Source organism: Rhinolophus sinicus, linkage group LG06 (assembly GCF_036562045.2).
Source record: "Rhinolophus sinicus isolate RSC01 linkage group LG06, ASM3656204v1, whole genome shotgun sequence".
NCBI classification, from domain to species: domain Eukaryota; kingdom Metazoa; phylum Chordata; class Mammalia; order Chiroptera; family Rhinolophidae; genus Rhinolophus; species Rhinolophus sinicus.
In genome coordinates, this window is record NC_133756.1 from 152,876,519 (window position 1) to 152,898,360 (window position 21,842).

The following is a 21,842-nucleotide window of genomic DNA, read 5'->3' on the forward strand; positions in this document are numbered from 1 at the left end:
CGGCCAGGCCCGTGTGCACAGCCTGGCCAGGGTGTGAGCGCCAGGCACCCTGGGCGGTGGGTACGGAGAGGCCATAGGCTCGGACACTGCCACAGTCAGTTTTATTAGGGTAGAGGGGTCCAGGGGACTAAGGGCTGAGGCACCCTGCCCCTCCCTGCACCCCACTCCTAGGATGTCTGTCAGCCCCAATTGTAGAAATAAATTTTCTGCCAGGCAGGCAAGTAATCCATAAGTGGCCCTGCAGTGAGAAGAGAGAGGAACAATTCAGGGCTGAAGGCCAGACTCCTGGCCCTGTTCTACCTGGGGCCCTTCTCAGCCACTGCTGCTCACATCTGCCATCCACGACCTGGCTCTCCCACCTCTAGGGAGGTAGCGTCGCCAGCGACCTTGTCTCCACTTACACACAAGGCTTCTCAGGCTCAGAGAAGCCACGGCTCATCCAGTTGTAGATGCTGACAGTACAGCCCAGTGGCTCTCTGCTGAGGTGGGATCTCCCCACGGCCTGAGAGGCTTCATCCCCACCACAGAGTCCCCACCCAGAGACGCCGGTCTTGTCACACTCCGGGACATGGAGGCAGGGAAAAGGCTGATGGCCTCCTCCCACCACAGGGCACCCTCCTTCCAGCTACCCGAGGCTCTCCAGGCCAGCCTGGCCCATGTCCAGGACCTGTCACCCACCTGGCCTGACCTCTGGGCTCCCTCTCCCAACTGCGCCAAGAATCAAATTACAAGGAGACAAAGAGAAAAGAGGGTGATGGGGCCACGCATGCAATCCACAACACTCAGGAATCATCACACCCCACCCCATGCTTACTTGTGACCAGGCCAATGCCCGGGACATGGTCTGCCAGCAGCTGGAGCAGGAACAGGATCCTGGCCCTGCAAAGAGGTGATAAATAGGGGGCAGGCTGAGTGGGGGGTCTGGGTCCTGGCTGCTAAAAAGCCTTCACTGACCACCTGACTACAGGCAGTGCTCCCAGAAGACAGAAAGTAACTGTGGAGCAAGGACAGGCCCCAGCACAAAGGGTGAGCTCTCTGGGTGTGGCGCTGGTCCTGCCCTCCCCCCGCTACAGGCCTGGGATGCTCACAACTCAGAGTCTGGCTCAGAGACGATGTCTCTCTGACAGTAAGAAGAGGGGAAGAAAGGCTGCCTTCCCAGGCTGCACCCTGGAGCCCCTCAGCGCCCCAGGCCTGTCTTCAGGGAAAACAAGGACTTTCTCTAACGGATGTCTACACCCTCAGTCTGGGCCACTACTCTGAGGGTGCCAGGCCGGTCAGGTCCGCAGGAGAGCGAGCCAAATTGGAGACTTACAGCCTGGGAAACTACCTCTACAATTACTGCCTCAAAATTCCTGTTCAGTGTGATACTGGGGCCATGTTTCCTCTGTAAAGTGTAAGCAATTTGTGGGGGGAGGTCACGTGATCTGTGTAAGCCTCTGGAATGTTCTCTCTAGAGTATGCAATAGGATTTGGCTTTAGTGCCTTAAGAGCTTTCAAACTTATCCAAAAGCAGAAACTGCCAGGCAAAGTTATTTTCACTGAGGTGGCATTAAACATTATATAAGCTTGCTTTCTACTGTCTCAGAAAAAAAAAGAGATTGTATGGCCATACTATGAAGTATAATTCCAATTCATATCCAGTCTTAAGGCAGTACATTTGTTAAAACCTAGACAGAGTGGTCCTGGGAGCCTCGTCTGTCTCACAGCCCCATACAAGGACCCCTCCTCAAATCTCGGTGTGACCTCAGGTGGTCACCCTGGCAGAAGACTTGGCCCTGAGCCACCCCTCACCCCACGTACCCCCAGCATGCCTCTCTGTGTTTGGCTGAGGATAGGAGCTCTGGACCCTCACAGGTGACAGAGTGGGGGCTGGGCAAGGTGGGGACAGGCCAGGAGAGAACATGGGTGTGGGATCTGGCTCTGCCACTGGCTAGCTGTGTGGCTTTAAGCTGCCCAACCTCTTTGAACCTCAAGTGCCTACTGTGAGAAGTGGGGATAATCCAAACTATTTGACCAGAAGACGTGCAAATGACCTGGCGGGTGTGGAAAGCCTGCACGCACCACCATCCCTGTGGCCCGGCCCTCGGTGCGTCTCCTGCCAACCACGGCTTAAGCTCCCACACGCCTGGGCTGATGGCCCCGAGCTCGGAAGGCAGGTCTGGGCTGGCATCCGATAAATGGAGTGACCACACCCCAGGACAGCACATAGCAGGTGCTCAGTGAACCCAGGATGGAGGAAGGAGGGAAGAAGGGAAGGCATGAATAGCGGTTGGGGCTCCGGGGCCCCACTTCCCTCCTCTCTCCGTGGCTGAGGGTGGGCCTTGCCACTCGCTGGAGAGCCTGATCCTTACTCGGAGAAGCGGTCATAGAACGGGGAGCGCAGCAGGTAGTAGAGCAGCAGGATGGTCCGGCGCCGCAGTTCCAGCCGCTCCCTCCGGGACAGGCCCTTCCTGTCACTCAGGAGGCTCAGACTGGGGCGAGGAGGGGACACAATTAGGGCCAGCAACAGGAGGAGCAGGGGGCCCTGCCTGCCTGGGTGAAGCCAGGCCTGCAGCACGAAGCCCGGCAGACGGAGTGGAGCCCCTGGGCAGGCCCAGCTCACCTGGTCACGTCTACAACACCAGACAGGAGCCAGGGTGTCCACGACCGCTGACCCCAGAGGCCCAGGCTAAGCACTGACAGCCAGGCGTCAAGGAGTCTCCGGCACAGGGCCTGCCCTGCCCACTCCCGCCTCTCCCTACCCCGCAGTGCCGGCAGCCCCACGCTAAGGATACAGTGCAGCAGGGGCCGGGCAATATACAAGGACTCTGCGATGGTCTCCTGCAGCCCCAGCGGGGTGGGGGTGACACTCAGCTCCTCCTGATGCTGCTGCTGCTGCTGCCGTCTCTCCTGCTCCTGGGGGGCTCCCCAGTGCCTCGAGTGCAGGGACGGAGCTAGAACACAAGGGCAGCAGGTGAGCAGCCAGGCCAAAGCCAGGGCAAGGGGAGGGCCGGCGGGAGGAAAGACAGGCCTTCAGGCCCTTGCCGACCCCAGCACTGCGGTGCTCAGTCCAGCTACGTCCTACACTTACTGTTCTGGAGGGTTCGCACCACTCGGTTTGACCGCTTCCCCACGTATGACTGCTCCTGGCTACCAGGGCTGTGGTCACCATCTAGCAGGGACAGACAGAAGGCCATACTGTCAGATGGACATGTTTCCAGAAAAGCCTGCAAAGAACATGTGTGCGGTGAGTGCTCATGGGCTAAAGGAATGGGTGAGCTTGCACGAAGGCACCAGCTGAGTCAAGGACACTGCAGCAGGGGCTGCGGCTCAAACTGTCAGCGCCACCGGTGGCACAGGAGCCAGCCAGGAACCCAGGCTGCCAAGGGACTGGAACAAGGCAGGAGGAGTCCAACCACAGAACCAGAGGAGCTGTATCTCCTCAGTCCTTGGCTTTCAACATGACCATGAGGAAAAGCAAAGAACTGCCCCCACTCAAGGCCAGGAGAGTGAGGCTCAGAGACCAACACGTGCTAGGCCCAAAGCCCTGAAAGGACAGCTCTGCTGGGTATCCTGCCAGATGAGCCTGGGGTTCTTGATATAGAACCAGAGCCATAGCCGGCCTGGTGGCTCAGGTGGTTGGAGCACCGTGCTCCTAATGCCAAGGTCGCCGGTTCGATTCCCACATGGGCCAGTGAGCTGCACCCTCTATAGCTAAGATTGTGAATGATGGCTCACGATTGGCGTGAGCTGCTGTGGGCTACCATGTGCTGCAAGGAGCAGCTGGTGGCCAGCATGAGTGGCTGGAAGCCAGCGTGGGCAGCTGTGGGCTGTTGTGTGGTGCCGTGGGCTACCATGTGCTGCCACAAGCGGCCGGTGCCCAGCATGAGTAGCCAGCAGCCATCGTAAGTGGCCAGCAGCCATCGTGAGATGGCAGCCAGCAAGAGCTGCCGTGAGCGGATGACCAATGACCGGCAACCGACTGCCTCAGCCGGGGGAACGCAAGGCTCATAATACCAGCATGGGCCAGGGAGCTGTGTCCTACAACTAGACTGAGAAACAACGGCTTGAACTGGAGTGGGGGACGGTAGGGGAAGACAAAAGAACAGGAGAAAGAAAAAAAAAGAACCAGAGCCAGAGATGAGGCTGGCAGGAGCCCTCTCTCCTACTGATGCTCTGTCCCTTCTTTGTGCAGCGCACAAAAAGGAATGAGGACTCTGACATCAGAAGTCCTGCGTTCAAGTTCCAATTCTGCCCCAACCTAATCTTTCTTCTCTGTAAAACACAGGGTGATGAGAACAAATGAGTTGATGGGGATAGACATGTTCCATAAATGGACAATATTCATTTGGTCAGCTCTAAATCCACAAATGAGTCCCCGGCTCCGTTCCACTGCAGAGCAGGCAAGCAGCTTACCCGGGGGCTGTGCCTGGGTCTCCCTGTCCAGCGGAACGATGGGGGGTGAGGTCTGGAGGCCAGCCTTGAACCAGATGAGCAGGAACATTCGCAGTACTGCCCTGGATTGGGAGTATGGAAGGGCTGGGGGGAAGGTGGCTAGCGGGCCAGGGGCCAGAGGTACTCTCCTGAACCCCATCTGTACAGCTAGCCTCAGTCACCCCTCCCCCAGGGACTGCCCGCCACAGTCCCACATACTTGGCCAGCTGGATGAGGGCAATGACGAGCCAGCGGCCCACTTCGCCCCACACTTTGGCGGCTCCCATCTCCATGAACACCTCCACGCACTCCAGCACGCTCAGCCATGTCAGCAGCTTCTGCTGAGTCAGCGACTGTAAGAACCCCAGGCCAAGAGATCAGGAGGCACCCCTTTGTCACAGGCCCTTTCCCTAGGGGACTCCTCTGACAGTAGATGTGGATTTTCCCCTTTCCAAGTTTGTAGGCCTGAGTTCTCCATCTGGGACAGGCTACTCCACGGCTCTGAGACTCAAGTCTTTTCATCCGAGATGGGGACACTGACACCTTGGCACCACCTAAGGAGGTGACTAGAGGCTCAGATGGATGCAGGCATGTCTCACACTCGATGAAATCATAACGTGCTATACACACAGGCTGGTTCTTACTATTTTGTTTCCAAGTCCCTATGCTTCCCGCCCTCAGTTCCTGGCAAAATTCTCACCACAGGCAACTTTTTCCGAAGCTCCTTCCGTAGGATCCCATCATTGAGCAGCACAAGCAGGTTAGAGGCGGAGTACACTGGGGGGTAGAGTGTGGCCCTGAGAGGCTGGCCCTGCAGCCTGCACCTCCTCCCCTTCTCCCGAGCTGCATGGATCACCTATCACCTGCTGTGCTCAGCCACCCACACACTATGTGGAAACCAACCCGGCTCCCTGTCCACGTCCTCAGCTCCACACGCCACAGTGTGATCTCGTGTGGGTGGCTAGAACAAGATCGTTTGACCTCAGTGACAAACCAGCTACTGCCCTGCTGACAGAGCAGTGGCCCTCCAGCTGCCCAGAACTGTCCACTGTGCTCCAAATAGCCACAGCTGGGTGGTCTCACCTCCTGACCCTGCTCTCTCTGCATCCTGTCCCTGAAAGTCTACTCCACTTCCATCTTTCAAAACCAAGCTGGTCCTTTCAGGACCGTCACTTCCAGCACTCACTGGGCAAACACTACAGAGGCAGTTACAGTACGGGGACCCTGCAACCCCGGAGATGTGGATCTGAATCCTGGTTCTAGGATCATCAGTGGCCACTTCCTACCCTCACTGAACTTCTGTTCCTAAACTACACACGGAGGACAAGAGCACCCACCTTATACGACTGGAGGGAGAATTAACTGGGCAAAGGCAGGGAAGGCATTTGGCCCAGCTGCCTAACCAGTCAAGGTCCCCAGATTTGTTTCTCAACTATGGGGACACAGAGGGCCCAGGACAGTGGACGCTGGACCTTTGTCCTATTCAGTCACAGCACAGGATGATCTAACAGGAAACCTAGGACTGCGAGCTGGGGTGGTCACCCCTCTGGGAAGCCTTCCTGGACTTTCCCGCCCTCCACCCACCCGAGCCCGGCTCACCCAGCTCTGACAGCTCGTGCGAATCGGCGAAGCGACCTGAGGAGAGGGCACAGAAGGAGGCGTCGGTGAGCGTTGCCTCACCCTGCGGCTTCGGGTCCCAGGATGTCCCCTCCCTACGCCCTACGGGAACCTGGAAGGAACTTCTCAAGCACAGCGATCACTACCCTGACGCCGCAGGGAAGGGGGCAAGTGGGGTCAGAGCCCCGAAGGGATTGATCAAAGGTCTGGGTGGCACCTGCCAGCAGGTAACTGAGGCCCCGCACTGCCGTCTCCAGCTGGGCGGTGGCAGCCGGGTGACGAGTCACGTACTCCTGGTAGCGGAGGCCCAGGAGCCTCAGCTTCTCCATCATGCCTTCGAGACCGACAGACCCACTGACCGACAGACAGCACGAGCGGTTGCGGTGCCCTGCTTCCTGCGCCCTCCTTCCTGCTTCCGGCCCTAAGCCCGCCTCTCGGTTGCTTAACTTCCGCGGGCCCGTGGGACGGTGACGTGAAGGGCCATTGAACCCCCCATCACCCCATTTCTTAAATCGCCTCCCACTAGGGTAGCGCTTAGCAACTGCGGGCTTAATCCCGCCCTCCCTACTCCTTCAGGTCATTGGTTAACACTCTCTCCGCCCCCGACCCCATCCACGCCGTTCGGGACCGGGCTCTTCCGCCTTCCCGGTTGGCTGCCCTTGCGCCTGCGCAGTTGTAGCTCCAGGAAAGCTCCCGCGGCAGTCTGAGCCGTTCGTTCCAGAGAAGGCGCTTGTAGCCTAGAGTCTTCCTAATAGAACGCCGAGAGGCTCGAACGGGACCGGATTTTAAAGGGCTGGGAGGTAGCGCGCTGAAAGGAGCCTCCATCGGACTTGGGGAGGAGCCGGGAGAGTCTAAGGAGAGTTGGACTGTGTCTCGGCAGGCGCGCGTGTGGCCAACTGCCTCATCTCCCGTCCCCAACCAGAGGTAGTGCTGGGGAAACTGAGGCAGCAAGGAGTCCAGCAACCAACGCAGGCTCGATCCCCCGGCCAGCACCATTAGTGCCCCGACTTCGGCCCCAGCTCCCGCAAGGACTGTGTCCCCCAAGAGCGCGCCCCTGCACTCCCACCTCCGTGGAGAAAACCCTGGCCCGGCCTTCTGCTCTCGACTCGTGGTGACCGTGGTCGGGAGATTCCCTTCTCTGGGCCTCAGGTTTCCCCTCCCCATCTGTAAAGTGGTTTGAGGGCAGACTTGGTCCTTAGACTCGGAATCAATCTCGAAGCGCTTTACGGCCTTCGGATGCACCCCTCAGTCTTGCTGCTCCCCAAGGGATGAGGAGACTCCTGGGGATCCCTTCTCAAACGAGGCAGCTTCCCTGGAAGGGGCGGCTGCGGGAGAGGTGTGGCCAGAGGCGGAGGGAACTGACGCCCCTGGGAGGTAGTCGCTGATTGGCTGTGGGGAAGGGGCGGGGCCTCGCCCATTCGGACTGTGCAGGCGTATGTGTGGTACCCTGAGAACAGCAAAACATTCTTTTACCTAATCCCCTCTACCAGATATTATCTCCAAATGAAGAAAGGATCCGCTTAAGAACCCAGTCAAGATTCGAATCCTGACAGAATCTAGGCGTTTTAAGCAACACACCTCACCGGGAAGCCACAACCCTTCCTTGCACTCCCTCCCCCCAGCTCCCTCGCCAGTTTAGTTTTCTTCCATATCCGGTGGGGAATCATAGCTGCCCTCCCTACTCAGGCCAAGGAATGAAGAATCAGGTAGATGTGTCCAGGGGCCTCCGGAAAGGCAAAGGCCTTGGAGAACACAGAAGGTGGACGTGGGCATCAGCAGCATTATTTCTCACCACCTCCTGGGTGCCAGGCTCACTCATACTCCACTCTTCTTAGCAACCTGCTAGGTTGCTATGAGCTCCTTTTCACAGATGGGGAAATAAGAGGCGCAAGGAGGGGAAAGGACTTGTCCCAGATCATACAGCATGGCATTGGCCAAAAGGATCACAATACAGGTCTTACAGGGCAGTGCTGTCTCTCCTACCCACAGCCTAGCAAGAGCAGTGACACGTTGAGGCCATTTGGTCATAAATCAAGTTAGCAACTGGGATTAAGACCAGAGCTCAGGGACTTCGGTGTGGGGCTCTTTCTCCCTTACTCCCTGCACCCCATCATCTTAATGAACTTGTTCCCTGAACCTCACTAGTGGATATCCCTCCAGTGCCTCCCCTGAGGCTGTGGAGAGAGTAAGGAGGGAGAGTGTGCCGTTTCTTTGGCATTCCCAGGGCTGGTGGTCTTGTGCTTCTGGGGAGGAGTGAGGCATGGAGGATAGAGGAGCAGCCTCCCCTAGACAGAATATGAGGGGTGTTTGGCCTGGAGCCCGTTTCTGTCTTGCCTGCCTCCAGGGCTGGGAAGGGATCATAAGGCCAGCCAGGCTGGCAGCAGCAAGGCTCCCTGAATTTCCTCTCCAGATCCCAGGCCTGATTAGGTCCCAGAGACAAAGAGTGGCCGTGTGTGCAGGAGGCGCCCAGGGCAGCTTCTCCCTGCTGGGCCCATGCCTGGACTTGGTCACTTGGCTGGGCTGGAAGGGCCTCTGGGCAGGATGGTCCGGATCTCCCCTGCTTAACTCTGCCATGAACGACAGGGGAAGAGAGCTAGACCAGTCCAACAGGTACAGATGAAGACGCTGAGGCCCAGAGAGCGGGCCTGACTGGTTCAAGGTTATACAGCAAAGTCCTGGGCAGAGCTGGGCCAAACCAGGTCTCAGGCTTAGCACCCTTTCATATGCTCAGACCTGTCTCCCTTTCCCCTCCACAGCCCCAGAAGAACCTCTTGGAGGCCCAGCAGGCATCTCAGCAACTCAATTTCCCAAGTGGTAAGACTGAGCAAGGGTTGGGGCCAGTACTGTGAGTGACCACAGTCACTCTGCAGACCCAGCCTCTCCCACAAACTTCCTGGCCAGGCCCTGGCTGTGTGGCCCACCTGCTCCATCACATTTAACCCACACAGATAGTCTCTGCTGAGGCTCTTGCAGGGGGATTCCACCCACTCCCACTCCAGCTCCAGGCTAGAGATGAATGTCAGGGGTGCTCAAAGCTCCAGGTACCTGGGAGGCCCTTGCATCCCCTCATTTCCTCTCAATTCCTAGATATACAAGGAGCTGCCATAGGTCTCCATGGCAACAATTGCCCCTGGCCTCCAAAGGCCCAAAGCCCAACCTTCCTTGCAGAGCTCCATCTCCCAGAGAAAGGCATCCTGGCCTCTCAGAGGAGGAGACTTAGGGGTCTCAGACTGGGCTGCTTTGTCACAGCTTTTTGAGGGGTTGTGGCGTCTCAGGCCCTCACTTTTTATAGTGAGGCTATAAAGGACTAAAGGACACAGCCTAACCCCTTTCCAGGTTACAGCAAGACCCAGTGAGTCCCATCCACTCTCAGCACACACTTACTGAGCGCTGGGTGTGTGCCAGGCCCTGATTGGGTGCTGGAGACCCAGTCCTGTGAGCAGGCACCTTCCACAGCGGCCACAAGCTATAAACAAGTCAACAAAGTCAAATTACTAGAAAAGTGCTAGGAAGAAAACAAACCTAGGGATATGGAAGGAGGAGCTGGCCTAGTGAGAATCTGATAAAATCCAGGCAGAAGAACATCAAAGGCAAGTCCTGGGGCAGGAAACCCTTAGGGAGGAGCAGCAGGAAACTGCCAGGTAGAGCCTGGGGAATAAGCTCCAGGGGGTTCTAACAGGTTTCTTCAACTCTCTGGGGGAGAATAATGCCGATGTTATAGGACCATCGTCAGGGTTAACTGAGGCTTTATGGAACCAAGGCCCAAGGCCTGGCACGGATTACATGCGCTCAATCAACCGTGGCTGTCGTTCACGGTCCAGAGCGCCTCCCACCCCCTCCAGGGCTGAGCCATGTTATTGCCGGGTGTGGGAGTGGGGGGTGGGGGTGGGGCTAGAGGAAGAGAGCCAGGCCCTCACCAGGCACAATCACGACGGTCTAGGCAAGGGTGGGGATCCCCGGCCCTGCCCAGGCGGCCTAGGCCAGTGAGGTCTCTCGCCTGGGCAGGAGGCAACTCTCACAAGCCCGCTTTGTCCCAGCAGCTCGTCCAGGCTGAAGCACCTGGAGAGAGAGAGAGAGAGAGAGAGAGAGAGAGGCTCAGGTGCTCCTTTTCCAGGGAAAGTCTCGACAGGCGGCCCCGCCTCCTGCCCGCTGAGCAGGTGTCCCCGACCTCCGGAGCAGCATTCCAGCCTCCTCCTTCTTACTCCGGCAGTCCTTTTCATCCTGGGCCCGGAGTCACGGCCCCTCCCACGGAGGGAGGTTAAGGGGAGGAGATGGGGCCCCAGAGCAGCCAAGAGGGGGATGGGCTCAGAGCAGGTAGCGGGGAGTGGGCCTTCCAGGGTGGCATGACCCCGCTTCCACCACCCATCCTGAGGGTTTCCTGGGTTGCTCGCGGGCCTGGGCAGGGGGGCAGTCAAATGCCGTGGCAGGGGCGGGGCCAGGCCCCCGGGGGTCTCCCCGCCTTTCGGGCTCAGCCAAGCGGAGGTGAAACCTGAGCCCAGGTTGGGGGCGGGGCTCGCTCCTGCTAGGACGGGGCTGGCCTGCGCCTCCACCCCTCTTTCCCCACACCCTGGCCTGTTTCTGGAAGAGTAAGGTCCGTGTCCCCAAGCGCTGGAGCAGGTGAGGTGGCGACTCGCCGCGGGAGGGGACCCGGCGGCCGTCGGGCCCCGCTGCCCAAGGCTGATCTCCTAGCTCTCTCCCCTGTCCGTAGGGCCCGCGATGGAGCCGGCAGCCCGCGGTCGCACCCCTCCTTGAGCGCCCCGGCAGGCGGCCATGCTGCCCCGAGGGCGCCCCCGGGCGCTGGGGGCTGCTGCTCTGCTGCTGCTGCTGATTCTGATCGGATTCTTCCTGTTCGGCGGAGACCTGGCCTGTGAGCGCCGCGAGCAGAGAGGGCCGGGATCCTTCCCCTGCGCGCTAACGCCACGTGTCCCCCCAGACGGAGACCCGTCGGTGGACCACCCGGGCCACAGCTGCTCGGACTGCGTCCCGCTGCGGCCGCTACCTCACAAGTGCGAGGTAGGTGCGCGCGGCCTCTGGTGGCGGGAATCCCGGGGGCGCCGCGCCCCCAGCCCGGCCTCCTGGACACCTGTGGGAATCACAACATCTGGTGTCGTCGCTCCTGCACTGACCAGCAAGCTGGAGGTGCCTTGGGTTCGCACCTCACCTGCTCCCGTCCTGTTTCCCCATTTGAGAAGCGAGGAGGCTGGACTCTTGCGCGGACCCCGCCTTCCGCAGCCGCATGCCTGGTGGGGCTACACTGCCCTAGGCCAGGCCCCCCAACCATGGGTCCTCACCATCTATAACGGAGGAAGGGGCTCCTGTCGACCTCACTGTCTCCTCCCCAGCTCTTGCATGTGGCAATCGTGTGTGCAGGACATAACACCAGCCGAGATGTCATCACCCTGGTGAAGTCCATGCTCTTCTACAGGTATAGGCAGGTGTTGGAGGTGGGGGGATTCAGGACTGGGGAAAGGCACAAAGTCTGGCAGGATCTCAAAGTTGGTGTTTTCACTTCTGAGCCTCTTGGGGTGGCGCTTGCCGGATGTTGCTCCTTCTGGGCCCTATTGGCTTTTCTCCCTTCCTTCCCAAAGGAAAAACCCGCTGCACCTCCATTTGGTGACTGATGCGGTGGCCAGGAGCATCCTGGAGACGCTCTTCCACACATGGATGGTGCCCGCTGTCCGGGTCAGCTTCTACGACGCTGATGAGCTCAAGGCAGGAGCCAGCCCTGGCCCTTCAGCACTCCTCCCCACCTGCCCAGCCCTCTCCTTCCTCCCAGGGGTGTGTGTGTGTGTGTGTGTGTGTGTGGAGGGGTCAGCAGTGGAGAGGTTAGAGCTGTCTGGGACCCCCAGTTCCATCACACCTACTGAAACTCAAATCCCTCACCCCTTCTGGGGCTCACCCCTTCTTCCCCGTTACCCTGAGTATGACCTGGCACTCACAGGTCCTTCTTTGCCAGGCTCATGGCCAGACCTTCCCACCCACAGCCCCAGGTCTCCTGGATCCCCAACAAGCACTACTCTGGCCTCTATGGGTTAATGAAGCTCGTGCTGCCTGGTGTGCTGCCTCCTGACCTGGTCCGTGTTATTGTCCTGGACACAGATGTCACCTTTGCCTCCGACATTGCAGAGCTCTGGGCACTCTTTGCCCATTTTTCTGGTGAGAGGCCTGGTACCCTGCCCCTGTCAGCCCTCCTCCCTGGCCCATCCAAGCCGCCCCTGTGGCCTAGCCTGAGCCGAGGTCCTGTGGCAGCCTCAGGCAGCTGCCTCGTACCCTCCCCTCCCAGATGGGCAGGTGATCGGTCTCGTGGAGAACCAGAGCGACTGGTACCTGGGCAACCTCTGGAGGAACCACAGGCCCTGGCCTGCCTTAGGCCGGGGATTTAACACAGGTGGGGACGGTGGGGGGAGGCAGGAGGGGTGGCCACTTGTCCTGGGGCCCCAGGGACTCTGGGCAGGGCACAGAATTCTAGGAAGACCCCAGGAAGAATATTGCTGTGGAAAGAACACAGAGAAGAACCAGAAAACAGTTCCAACCTTGGCTGTACATGCTGGATGACTTTGGCAAGAAAACTGCGCCTCAGTTTTCTTATCCATTAAATGGGGATTTTACCAGCCCCAGGATCACCGGTATGAGAAGATGGCTTGGAGGTGCTCTGTAAGCTGTGCTAATCCTCCCCTTCACCCCCAAGAGGATTGGTTTTTGACAGAGGTAGTCCATGCTCATGTCTGACAGTCAGAAAATACCAATAAGTCAGAAAAGAAACATTCAAAAGACACCTTTAGGAGCCCTGGCCCCAGGAGCTGGGTTGTCCCAGGTGGGCCTGACAACCTCTCCCATGGGCAGGCGTGATCCTCCTGCAGCTGGACCGGCTTCGGCAGACTGGCTGGGAGCAGATGTGGAAGCTGACAGCTACGCAGGAGCTCCTCACCTTGCCCGCCACCTCACTGGCTGACCAGGTCTGGAAGAGCTTTTGAGGGAGGTGAGGCAGGCTCAGGGCTGAGGTGAGATGGCTTTCTCTGCCCAGGACATCTTCAATGCTGTAATTAAGGGGCACCCAGGGCTGGTGCAGCCCCTGCCCTGCGTCTGGAATGTGCAGCTGTCAGACCACACGCTGGCCGAGCGCTGTTACTTGGAGGCGGCTGACCTCAAGGTGAATGGAGGTGGGGGGCTGAGTAGTGGTGGTGGTCGTGGGCCAAAGATGGGAGTCCTGTTCCCATTCATTCCCCCACCGACACCCTCCTGGGTCCCAGGTGATCCACTGGAACTCACCAAAGAAGCTGCGTGTGAAGAACAAGCACGTGGAATTCTTCCGTAACCTCTACCTGACCTTCTTGGAGTACGATGGGAATCTGCTACGGAGAGGGCTCTTTGGGTGCCCCAGCCCACCCTCACCTGAGGCCGAGCAGGTGAGAGGGAGCCGCCTTCCTTTGCTGTGGGGACACTCTGCCCCTCTCTACTCTGGTGGGACCCAGCCTGGTCTGGGAACTTGTTCTGCCCCAGCCCTGGTCCTTCCCCCCTCGATTCCCTCAGTTACAGCGGGCCCTGGCACAACTCAACGAGGAAGATGCCTGCTTTGAGTTCCGGCAGCAGCAGCTCACTGTACACCGTGTGCATGTCACTTTTCTGCCCCATGAGCCGCCGCCCTCCCGGCCCCACGATGTCACCCTTGTGGCCCATCTCTCCATGGACCGGTGAGGGCACTGCAGACAGCCCCAGAGAGCATGGTATAGGCTGAGACTGGGCATTTTGAGAGGAGGGTTTCATTTGGTAGAAGAAAGCTCTCACTGCCTGATGATTGAGGAGTTCCAGAGCTTGGAGACACTGGATATGGTTGAAAGAGCTTAGGCTTTGGGAATCACTCAGATGCCCTCCGTAAATGTTGGACCACGGGCACGTCTTAATTATCTCTGGCCCTCAGTTTTCTCATCTGTCACATGAGAAGTTCCCCACCTTGTGGGCTATTTGTGAAGATTAAATAAGGCCAGCTCAAAAAAAAGCGCTTGGAAGGTGCTTAGGAAGACACTTGAGGGGTGTCCACAGCAGCTAACGTGGGAGGTTTTCCAGCGCTCCCTGGGCTGACCATCCCCCTCACCCCAGGCTGCAGATGCTGGAAGCCCTGTGTAGGCACTGGCCGGGCCCCATGAGCCTGGCCTTATACCTCACAGACGCAGAGGCCCAGCAGTTCCTGCGTTTCGTCGAGGCCTCGGCGGTGCTTTCTGCCCGGCCGGATGTGGCCTACCACGTGGTGTACCGTGAGGGTCCCCTCTACCCCATTAACCAGCTTCGCAACGTGGCCTTGGCCCAGGCCCTCACGCCTTATGTCTTCCTCAGTGATATTGACTTCCTGCCTTCTTATTCCCTCTACGACTACCTCAGGTGGGTGGGAGTGAGAGGAGCGGCACATGGGTGGGTGTGGACAGGGTTGAGGACACCTGCAGGACCCTAGGCAAGTGTGTCCCTGTTCCTTTCTGGGCCCCGGTGTCCTGTGTAAAATGGCGCTGGCATTAGGGTTGGGGGCTGCCCTAGGAGGGTCCTACAGCTCAAAAGCAAGAGAATCACTGTGTCCAGTGCTGGAGGCAGAGCCTTCCCTCGCCTCCAGTTCATGGTGCTGCCTCCTCAGGGCCTCCATCGGGCAGCTGGAGCTGGGCCGTGGGCGGAAGGCAGCTCTGGTGGTGCCAGCGTTTGAGACCCTGCACTACCACTTCACCTTCCCCAGTTCCAAGGCCGAACTGCTGGCCTTGCTGGACGCTGGCTCTCTCTCCACCTTCAGGTAGGAGAGGCCACTGCTGTCCCCGTATCCTCACACCAGCCCCCACCACCCACGAGCGACTAGCTTCGGCCTCGCTCCCTGCCCTGTCCTGCTCCACAGGTACCACGAGTGGCCCCGGGGTTACGCGCCCACAGACTATGCCCGATGGCGGGAGGCTCAGGCCCCATACCGCGTGCAATGGGCAGCTGACTACGAGCCCTACGTGGTGGTGCCACGTGACTGTCCCCGCTACGACCCCCGCTTTGTGGGCTTTGGCTGGAACAAGGTGGCCCACATTGTGGAGCTGGATGCACAGGTGAGGGAGATCCTTCCTGCCTCCAGCTTTGATTTGAGCATCTCCAGGCCCAGGGAGCTCAGTGTGTCTCAGTGCACCATTCGGCAGCACTGTCAGGAGTCCCGCCCTTCTGTAGGACTGAAATCATCTGCCCTTTGTCCCCGGCTTGGGCTCTATCGGATACGCCTGCACCCCACCCCCCAGAGCTGCAGTCATCCTCCAGCCCCGGCAATGACCATCCGTCTGCCCCCACCCCCGCAGGAATATGAGCTCCTGGTTCTGCCAGAGGCCTTCACCATCCACCTGCCGCACACCCCAAGCCTTGACATCTCCCGCTTCCGCTCCAACCCCACCTATCGTGAGTGCCTGCAGGCCCTCAAGGACGAGTTCCACCAGGACTTGTCTCGCCACTATGGGGCTGCTGCCCTCAAATACCTCACTGCCCTGCAGCAGCCCCAAGGCCCCACCTGACCTAAGGCTTCCCCTTACCCCTGCCCCTCGCCTTGGCTCACACACTCCCTGCAGAGACTGGAGCAACCTGCCACCTCTCCCACTCTCCGTTATTTAAATTATTTAAGGTCTTTGTGGGAAGGGCTGCAGTGGAGCATCTGCGGGGTGGGGTTTGGGAGCCCCCCTTTGCTGCTATTCTATGGCTGGGGTCTCCTTCTGCCCCAGCTGGTTTGGGGCTAATGCCCCCATCCTCAGCTGTACATCCCTTTTTCATAATTAAACTTGCAAAAACTTTGTTTCATGTTCCTCTTGGTTTGGGGCATGAGAGCATCTGTGGGTCTGGGGAGGTGCTGAATATCACGGAGTCACAGGAGGACCCGGGCCCGCCCGCCCTCCCCCAGAAGTCTGGACTGGAGTGTGTTTTGCCCACCCTCCCTGGCCCGAACCCAACACCAGGAGACTGAGAGACTTTATTTGGCTTTATTTAGTAAAATGTTAAAATAAATAAATACAAATTGATCAGCTGCTCTGTATCCCCCCCCACCCCCTCAAAACAAAAATCAAACAAACAAAAACAAAAACTTTGAAGCACAAAACTCCAAATACAAGTTCTACCAAGACTGAAATCACAAAGGGCGTGGACAAGAGACAGGCTGGGGGCTGGCTGGCTCTTTTCTGCTCAGAGCGGGCTGCCCTCTGGCTGCCCGGCCTGTCCTGCGTGACTGCAGCTTACCCTGGGCTGGAGACCCGACGACACTGGAGGGAGGGGCAGGGGCCAAAGGCTGCTGTGGGGGATGGTAGATCCTCAGGGTTCAAGAAGGGCCTTGTGGAAAGGGGGAGCCAAGTGGGATTTGTGAGCCCAGCTCTCCCTTTACAAGGGCTGTTTTTAAGAATTCCGCCCTGGCTCTCTGAAGTGGGTAACTCCAGGTTTCCATTCCTTCATTTGTGGGAGGGACAGAGGAATCTTCTCAGGGGCCACCCCCTCCCTTCTCCATGAGGTGCTGATGCTGAGGATGGCTGTAAGTCGGTGAGAATGGGCCTCCTGTTTCCTGCCAAGGGTGCCCAGCTGAGGGGTGGGTGAGGCCCACAGTCATTTACACAGAGCAGGGTTGCCTCCATCCAACAGAAGCCTTGGAATCTGGAGAACCCAGGGCTTGGAAAACGTACCTGGGCCACCATCCATCCTACTACCCCGAAGAACCTTTTGCCCCTGGGGTAAAAGTCTCCTATTAAGCCCTTTGGATAAATAAGAAAGACCGCACCCTAAAAGGGAGGAAACCACTTAAGAGTGTGTTGTGAGTTGGGAGTGGGGGGTCCAAGGAGGCTCTGCTGGGCCCAAGAAAGGAAGTGTCTGAGACGGCCAGCCAGAGAGGCAACTACACACACAGACAGGTGAGCCGGAAACAGTCACCCTCAGGGGAGAGGTGTGGGGGGAGCAACTGCGCCCCTTCGTTCCGCCTGCTGAGCCGGAGCCAAGAAGCAGTAGAGACAGGGAGGCAGTGCCTTGTAGGGAAACCGGGCACTCAGATGGTGCCAGCTGGAGGCTGCCGTGGCCGATGCAGGCCCCACACAGGCCTCCCTACCAGGCACAACCAGTAGGCATGCCCCAGAGGGCCTGATAAGGAAGCAGAACTTGGGATGAGCTCAGCAGAGGTGAGACAAGACCCGGCAGGCTCCCTGAAAGGAAAAGGACCTGCAGGCCACATTGGCAAGAATGTGAGCGGAGCAGGGAAGATGACAGCAACATGACCTCACTGCCTCCAGGGCACGTGCCTGAGCCTTGGGACTGACAGTGGGCCGGCCCCCTGATCCAGGGCCTGGTGGGCGGCTTCCTGCTTCCTGGTCCCAGCCCCTCAGCTGCCTGGCCTCTGACAGGACTCTGCAGTCACTGGCTTTGCAGCCAGTTGGTCTCACATATGTCAGCCTGCGGCTAAACTTGGGCGTGGGAAAGAGCAGCAGGAGGAAGGACGGAGAGGAGGTGGGGCGGTTATGAGTGTATGTCTCACGTGGTCATAAGCATCCACAGGTGTCAGGGGACAGAGGGAGGGTCTTTGTCAGGACAGTAAAGGAAAAGGAGAGGGTTTACTAGGGCCTTTTCTTTGTAGTAAGGGGTGTTCTGTAATTTGAGTCCAGATGTGGGTTTGGGGCAGGGTGCATTTTGTACTCCATACTAGCTGACTCCCAAACAGCTCATAGCTGAATTTCAGGAAGAATCCATACCCCAACCTTAGGCTAGGTCAGAGTAGGACTGCTCAGCCGCAGGCAAAACACTGGTCAAGTCCTACCCGTGTCCCCACCCCCGAGAACCCTCAGGCAGCCCCTTTCTGAGCAAAGGCCTCTAGTGATAGTTTTGTGTGGCAACTCCCAGCCTCTGGGCCCAGACAAGTCGAAAGGGAGAGCTGAGACAGGGCCTACAATCTGCCGCGCGGCTCGGAACCTCTGCCAACTATTTGTCCAACCAGTCCAGGCATCTCCAAAGCTCCCTGACTAGACATAGCACCTTGGTTTCTGTACGAGGAAAGGGAGCTCCTCTCTGTCCCCTCAGGCAACCTTGCAGCCGGCCCGACTCTGAGGCCTGTGCAGCCGCTCTTAATCTCCTTTCATAATCTCCCTGGGAAGATGAATGAAAACAGTTGGTAGAGATGAGACACATTTAACCTCAGAGGTGGTTCTGTTGCATTTGCTTTCAGGATCCACCTTTGTCTCTCTGGGTCTAACTCGGTGAGGGAGAAACTAATGGGACCTTTTCTGCCCCTCCTAGACTCTGGCCACTAGGAGGCATGGGGTGGGCTTGGGGAAGCTGCTCTGGGAGGGCCCCTGTCTCCCTCCTGTAGGCCAGGTGTGCAATGGGCAAAGGACTCCAGTGGGAGCACACACCTGACAAATGTATTTCCTACAAGGCAAGATGATAGAAATGGTCCAAGCCTTTCAGAACCCTGGTTTTCTCAAGAGGGAGACCGGCCAAGCCAAGGCAGGCACAGCGATTCCAGCCACGGGTCACCCAGGAATCGTGTGGGTGGGAAAAGTGGAGTAAACTCCATCTTGGGTGCCTGGAACCAGCAGGCCGAGAAAGGGGCTGGAGATTCAGAACTCTCTTCAATGGCAAGACAGATACAAAGGGGCTGTCTGTCTCCGAGACACCCTGTACCCTCAAGACATCTCATTCCTTCCTTCTTTCTAAGCACCAAGGTCTGATGCAGCCAGCCTGCCCCCTGCACCCTCCCAGGAAGGCCAGGGTGCATGGGCACCAATGAGTTTCACTGGCCATTTCCTTCCGAGTTGTCCCCCAGGCACTCAAAATGCTGGTGGCTGAAAGACCAAGAGCAGCACCAAAGGAAGGGATCTTATTTAGGCACCAGCCTTTTGCTCTAGCAAAATCCCAGGGGACAATGGGTGGGGCCCTGATACCATTCACACTCCATCTGGGCTTCAAACACTGGAGCCCGGCCCTGCACCAAGCAGCGAGGGCAGACTTTTCTGAGGAGGGCAGAATGGCGGGAGAGCCCCACCCCTGCCCGGCGGGGCTGCCTTCTGAGGACACAAATCACGGAGACTAGCTCACCAGTCTTGAGACACAAACACAGCAAAATGTCATCATGATCAGCAGGTTCTGTGCTAAAAAATTATAACTACACAGCATTTTCTCCAGTTCTGACACCTTTTTAATAGAAATCACTGTTTTTAGGAAACAAATAGCACTTTTGTATTTTTTACAATGTTTCTTACCTTGATCTTAATTTAAGTAACACTAGGAAGACCTCAATATCTTTTATTTTCCTTTTTAATTTAAAAAAAAGTTGCTGTTGTTGTTTTTTATCCCCAGATACAAAGATTTTTTGCCCTTGCATAAAAAAACAGTGCCCCGAACGATGACACAAGGACTCACACAGACTCACTGGACCTCACTGACACTATGATTCCTATTCTACCATGCAAGGTCTCGACTACCCTTAATTGGACTGTCAGCCTGAAAAACAGCTTTTCTATTCCTTATTTTAGTTTTTGTTACCAAAAAAGTAAAATAAACAACAAAATAAAACTTTTTTGAAAGAAAAAAGAACGAAAACAAAAATTTAAAAAAAGGAAAAAAGAAATGTCTCCATTCAATTCACACACACCTGGGTCGCGTGCTGCTTTGCTCAGGATCTTCTCTTTTTATAAATATAGAAAAGGGATGGAGCTTGTTTTCAAGTAAAATCACTGATCCACCTTGTTTCCTTCCTCGACACACACACACCCTTCTTCCCTGCCCTGGGCAAGGGCCGGGCTGAGCTTGGCTCTGCTTGTTCTCGGAGAGGGAAGGAACCGGACCATCGGGGACGCGCACCAATTTGCCAAAGCAGGGAAGGAAGTGTGGGAGTGGTGGGGCGCCCACGCGGGGACGCGGAGTGCTCGGGAGAAGGATCTGATGGCTGTCCTTGGTGTCCACCTCTCCGTGCACCGTGTCCCACCCCAGACAATAAGAAATACTGCTTATTTGATATACTTTTCCCACCCCGGCTCCCCCCCATTCCCTCCCCATCCCTCCTCTGGGCACTGGGGTTGGTTAAATCTCGATTTCCTTTTTTTGGTTTTATAGTAGTGAAAGTTGAGAAACAGGAAAGCCCACACACTCTTTGGACTTGTCTTCTCTACCTATACAAACGGCTCGGCAAATAAGGATCTGAAACCTGCTCTCCTCCCTCCACCCGTCCCTGCTCCCACCCAACAAAACAAAAACAAACCCATCGTGGCTGTGGAGGCTGCTGCAGGCACACACTGGTGTATAATAGAGAGAGTAAATATATTATTTCACTTGGCATGGTGCTGGCAAAGAACCTCCAGCTGGCACTATTTCATGTAACATGGTCCAATCTTTGCATGTACACACAGAATAAGAAGGATCAATTGGCAAACTCTGGTGCCACCTGGCACAAGCATCTTCTCTCTCTCTGGAACCAAAGAACCAAAAGAATTCTGTACTTTCCAGAAGAAATCCGGCTTTGCTTTTCTAGAGTCTTCAGTGTTTTGCTCTCCTTGCCGCCGGGATCCCGTGGCTTCTCCTAGCAGGGCTCTGTTATTTAGTCTCTTCCCCCTGGTTACAGTTCGCTGTGCAGCTCTGAGAGGAGGGGGAGGGGGCCGGTGTGGAGGTGGTGGCGTTGGCAGGGGGGGTGCAGTCCGGGCCATTGGACATGGCCCCCACAGTGGCCTCAGAGTCTACAGGTTTGGAGAGGTCAATGCCGTGGATGAGGCGGATCAGCTGTTTCACCTTCTCCAGGGAGCTGTGCATCTCCTTCTGCCGGGCCAGGATGGTGTTCTTCATCTCCATGCATTTCTGCAGCAAACGAGAGGGGCGGCAGCACTGAGCCTGCGCTGTTTCTGACAGCCCGGCAGCCGGCTAGTGTGCTGCCCCTCTGGAGGGGGCGCTACAAGGAAGCCCAAGAGGCAGGAGAGGGGGCGAGTGAGCAGTTCAGAAGCCAACTGTACGTGACACTAGGACTTAAAGCCAAAGGTGAACGACCACTCTAATACCACGGAATAAAAGTCATTTTAAAAACAAAGCTCCCACAGCTGTGCTGAAGCTGCTTTGGGCAGGCTGTGGTATGCGTCCGCCGGGCTGATGGGCGCTAACATAGTCTGGACTGGACTGAGCCGTCCAGGGCAGAAAACGAGCCCGAGCCACCTGGATTCAATGGAGGGCCTCCTGACGCTCACTCGGTCAGCAAGAATTCAGAGGGAGGGCCCGGGGCGGGACAGCCACTAAGGAGAATCAAAGACCTCCGCCCACAGAACCTCTTCTGCTCGGTCACTGGTCATCTTTTGCCCTCGGCCTCCACACCGGTTGGTTTCTGTTCTAGGCAGGGTAAGAGATGTGAAAGCTGCATGCCACCGCTAGTATGGTGGGGAGGACACCAGCTGGTGCCCGTGAAGGCTGAGGTCACCTCATTCCAACAAGGGACAACGGAGAACTTGCTTCTGTCGGGAGGAGCCTCCGAATCCCTGGTGCAAATACAAGCCTCTTTCCCACCTGGACAGGGCCGGCTGGGCAGTATTTCCTTCCAATACTTGTCTCTACAAACCCCCCTTCCACAGGCTGGTTAGAAAAACCTGGAAATGTGATCAGCATAGTGTAGGCAGGAAGGAAGGGTCCTGCAGACAGACCTACCGGCTCAGGCAACTAGAAGGAATCACAGGCGGGGACCTGGTCTACGAGTGCCCAGCACGGGCTGCTGCCAAACACGCTCAGGAGCACATGGGGGTGGTGGCTACACTGTTGTAGCCGCTCCTCTCTTCTGCCTGGAGACTGAAAATCCTCTCAGATCAAAGCCAAGAGGATGC

At 57.4% G+C, this 21,842-nt stretch overlaps 3 protein-coding genes and 1 long non-coding RNA gene across 21 annotated transcripts in view; 1 reads left to right on the forward strand and 3 right to left on the reverse strand.

The window, feature by feature from the left end:
- Positions 1–84: 84 nt before the first annotated feature.
- PEX16 (peroxisomal biogenesis factor 16) lies at positions 85–7,329 on the reverse strand. 2 transcript variants are annotated; one of them, XM_019746398.2, is made up of 11 exons: positions 6,936–7,329; positions 6,013–6,048; positions 5,114–5,190; positions 4,633–4,766; positions 4,396–4,496; positions 3,071–3,151; positions 2,775–2,933; positions 2,603–2,675; positions 2,352–2,471; positions 815–879; positions 85–238 (listed from the first exon to the last, which is right to left on the reverse strand). In XM_019746398.2, exons 1-11 carry the CDS (start codon positions 7,192–7,194, stop codon positions 180–182), a joined length of 1,164 nt encoding a protein of 387 aa, XP_019601957.2. In that variant the 5' UTR covers positions 7,195–7,329; the 3' UTR covers positions 85–179. The 2 variants fall into 2 exon arrangements, with proteins under 2 accessions (XP_019601957.2, XP_019601958.1); XM_019746399.2 differs by lacking the exon at positions 6,936–7,329 and adding an exon at positions 6,248–6,905.
- A 2,430-nt stretch (positions 7,330–9,759) lies between these two features.
- LOC141572263 (uncharacterized) lies at positions 9,760–10,335 on the reverse strand. The gene is made up of 2 exons (XR_012497584.1): positions 10,199–10,335; positions 9,760–10,089 (listed from the first exon to the last, which is right to left on the reverse strand). It is a non-coding gene; the product is annotated as an uncharacterized LOC141572263 (long non-coding RNA).
- Positions 10,083–15,820, forward strand: LARGE2 (LARGE xylosyl- and glucuronyltransferase 2). 6 transcript variants are annotated; one of them, XM_019746395.2, is made up of 14 exons: positions 10,083–10,647; positions 10,739–11,043; positions 11,373–11,455; positions 11,619–11,742; positions 12,015–12,186; positions 12,314–12,418; positions 12,874–12,986; positions 13,055–13,180; positions 13,281–13,436; positions 13,561–13,721; positions 14,128–14,406; positions 14,651–14,800; positions 14,900–15,095; positions 15,336–15,820. In XM_019746395.2, exons 2-14 carry the CDS (start codon positions 10,801–10,803, stop codon positions 15,543–15,545), a joined length of 2,118 nt encoding a protein of 705 aa, XP_019601954.2. In that variant the 5' UTR covers positions 10,083–10,647; positions 10,739–10,800; the 3' UTR covers positions 15,546–15,820. The 6 variants fall into 6 exon arrangements, with proteins under 6 accessions (XP_019601954.2, XP_074192380.1, XP_074192379.1 ...); XM_074336279.1 differs by having other exon boundaries at positions 13,567–13,721; XM_074336278.1 differs by having other exon boundaries at positions 10,083–10,621.
- A 165-nt stretch (positions 15,821–15,985) lies between these two features.
- PHF21A (PHD finger protein 21A) overlaps positions 15,986–21,842 on the reverse strand; it is a 164,007-nt gene continuing 158,150 nt past the window's right edge. For all 12 annotated transcript variants that reach the window (XM_074336295.1, XM_074336291.1, XM_074336287.1 and 9 more), the window contains one exon: positions 15,986–20,838. In XM_074336295.1, coding sequence (XP_074192396.1) covers positions 20,581–20,838 — 258 coding nt within the window. In that variant the 3' untranslated portion in view covers positions 15,986–20,580. The remainder of the gene's footprint in view (positions 20,839–21,842) is intronic.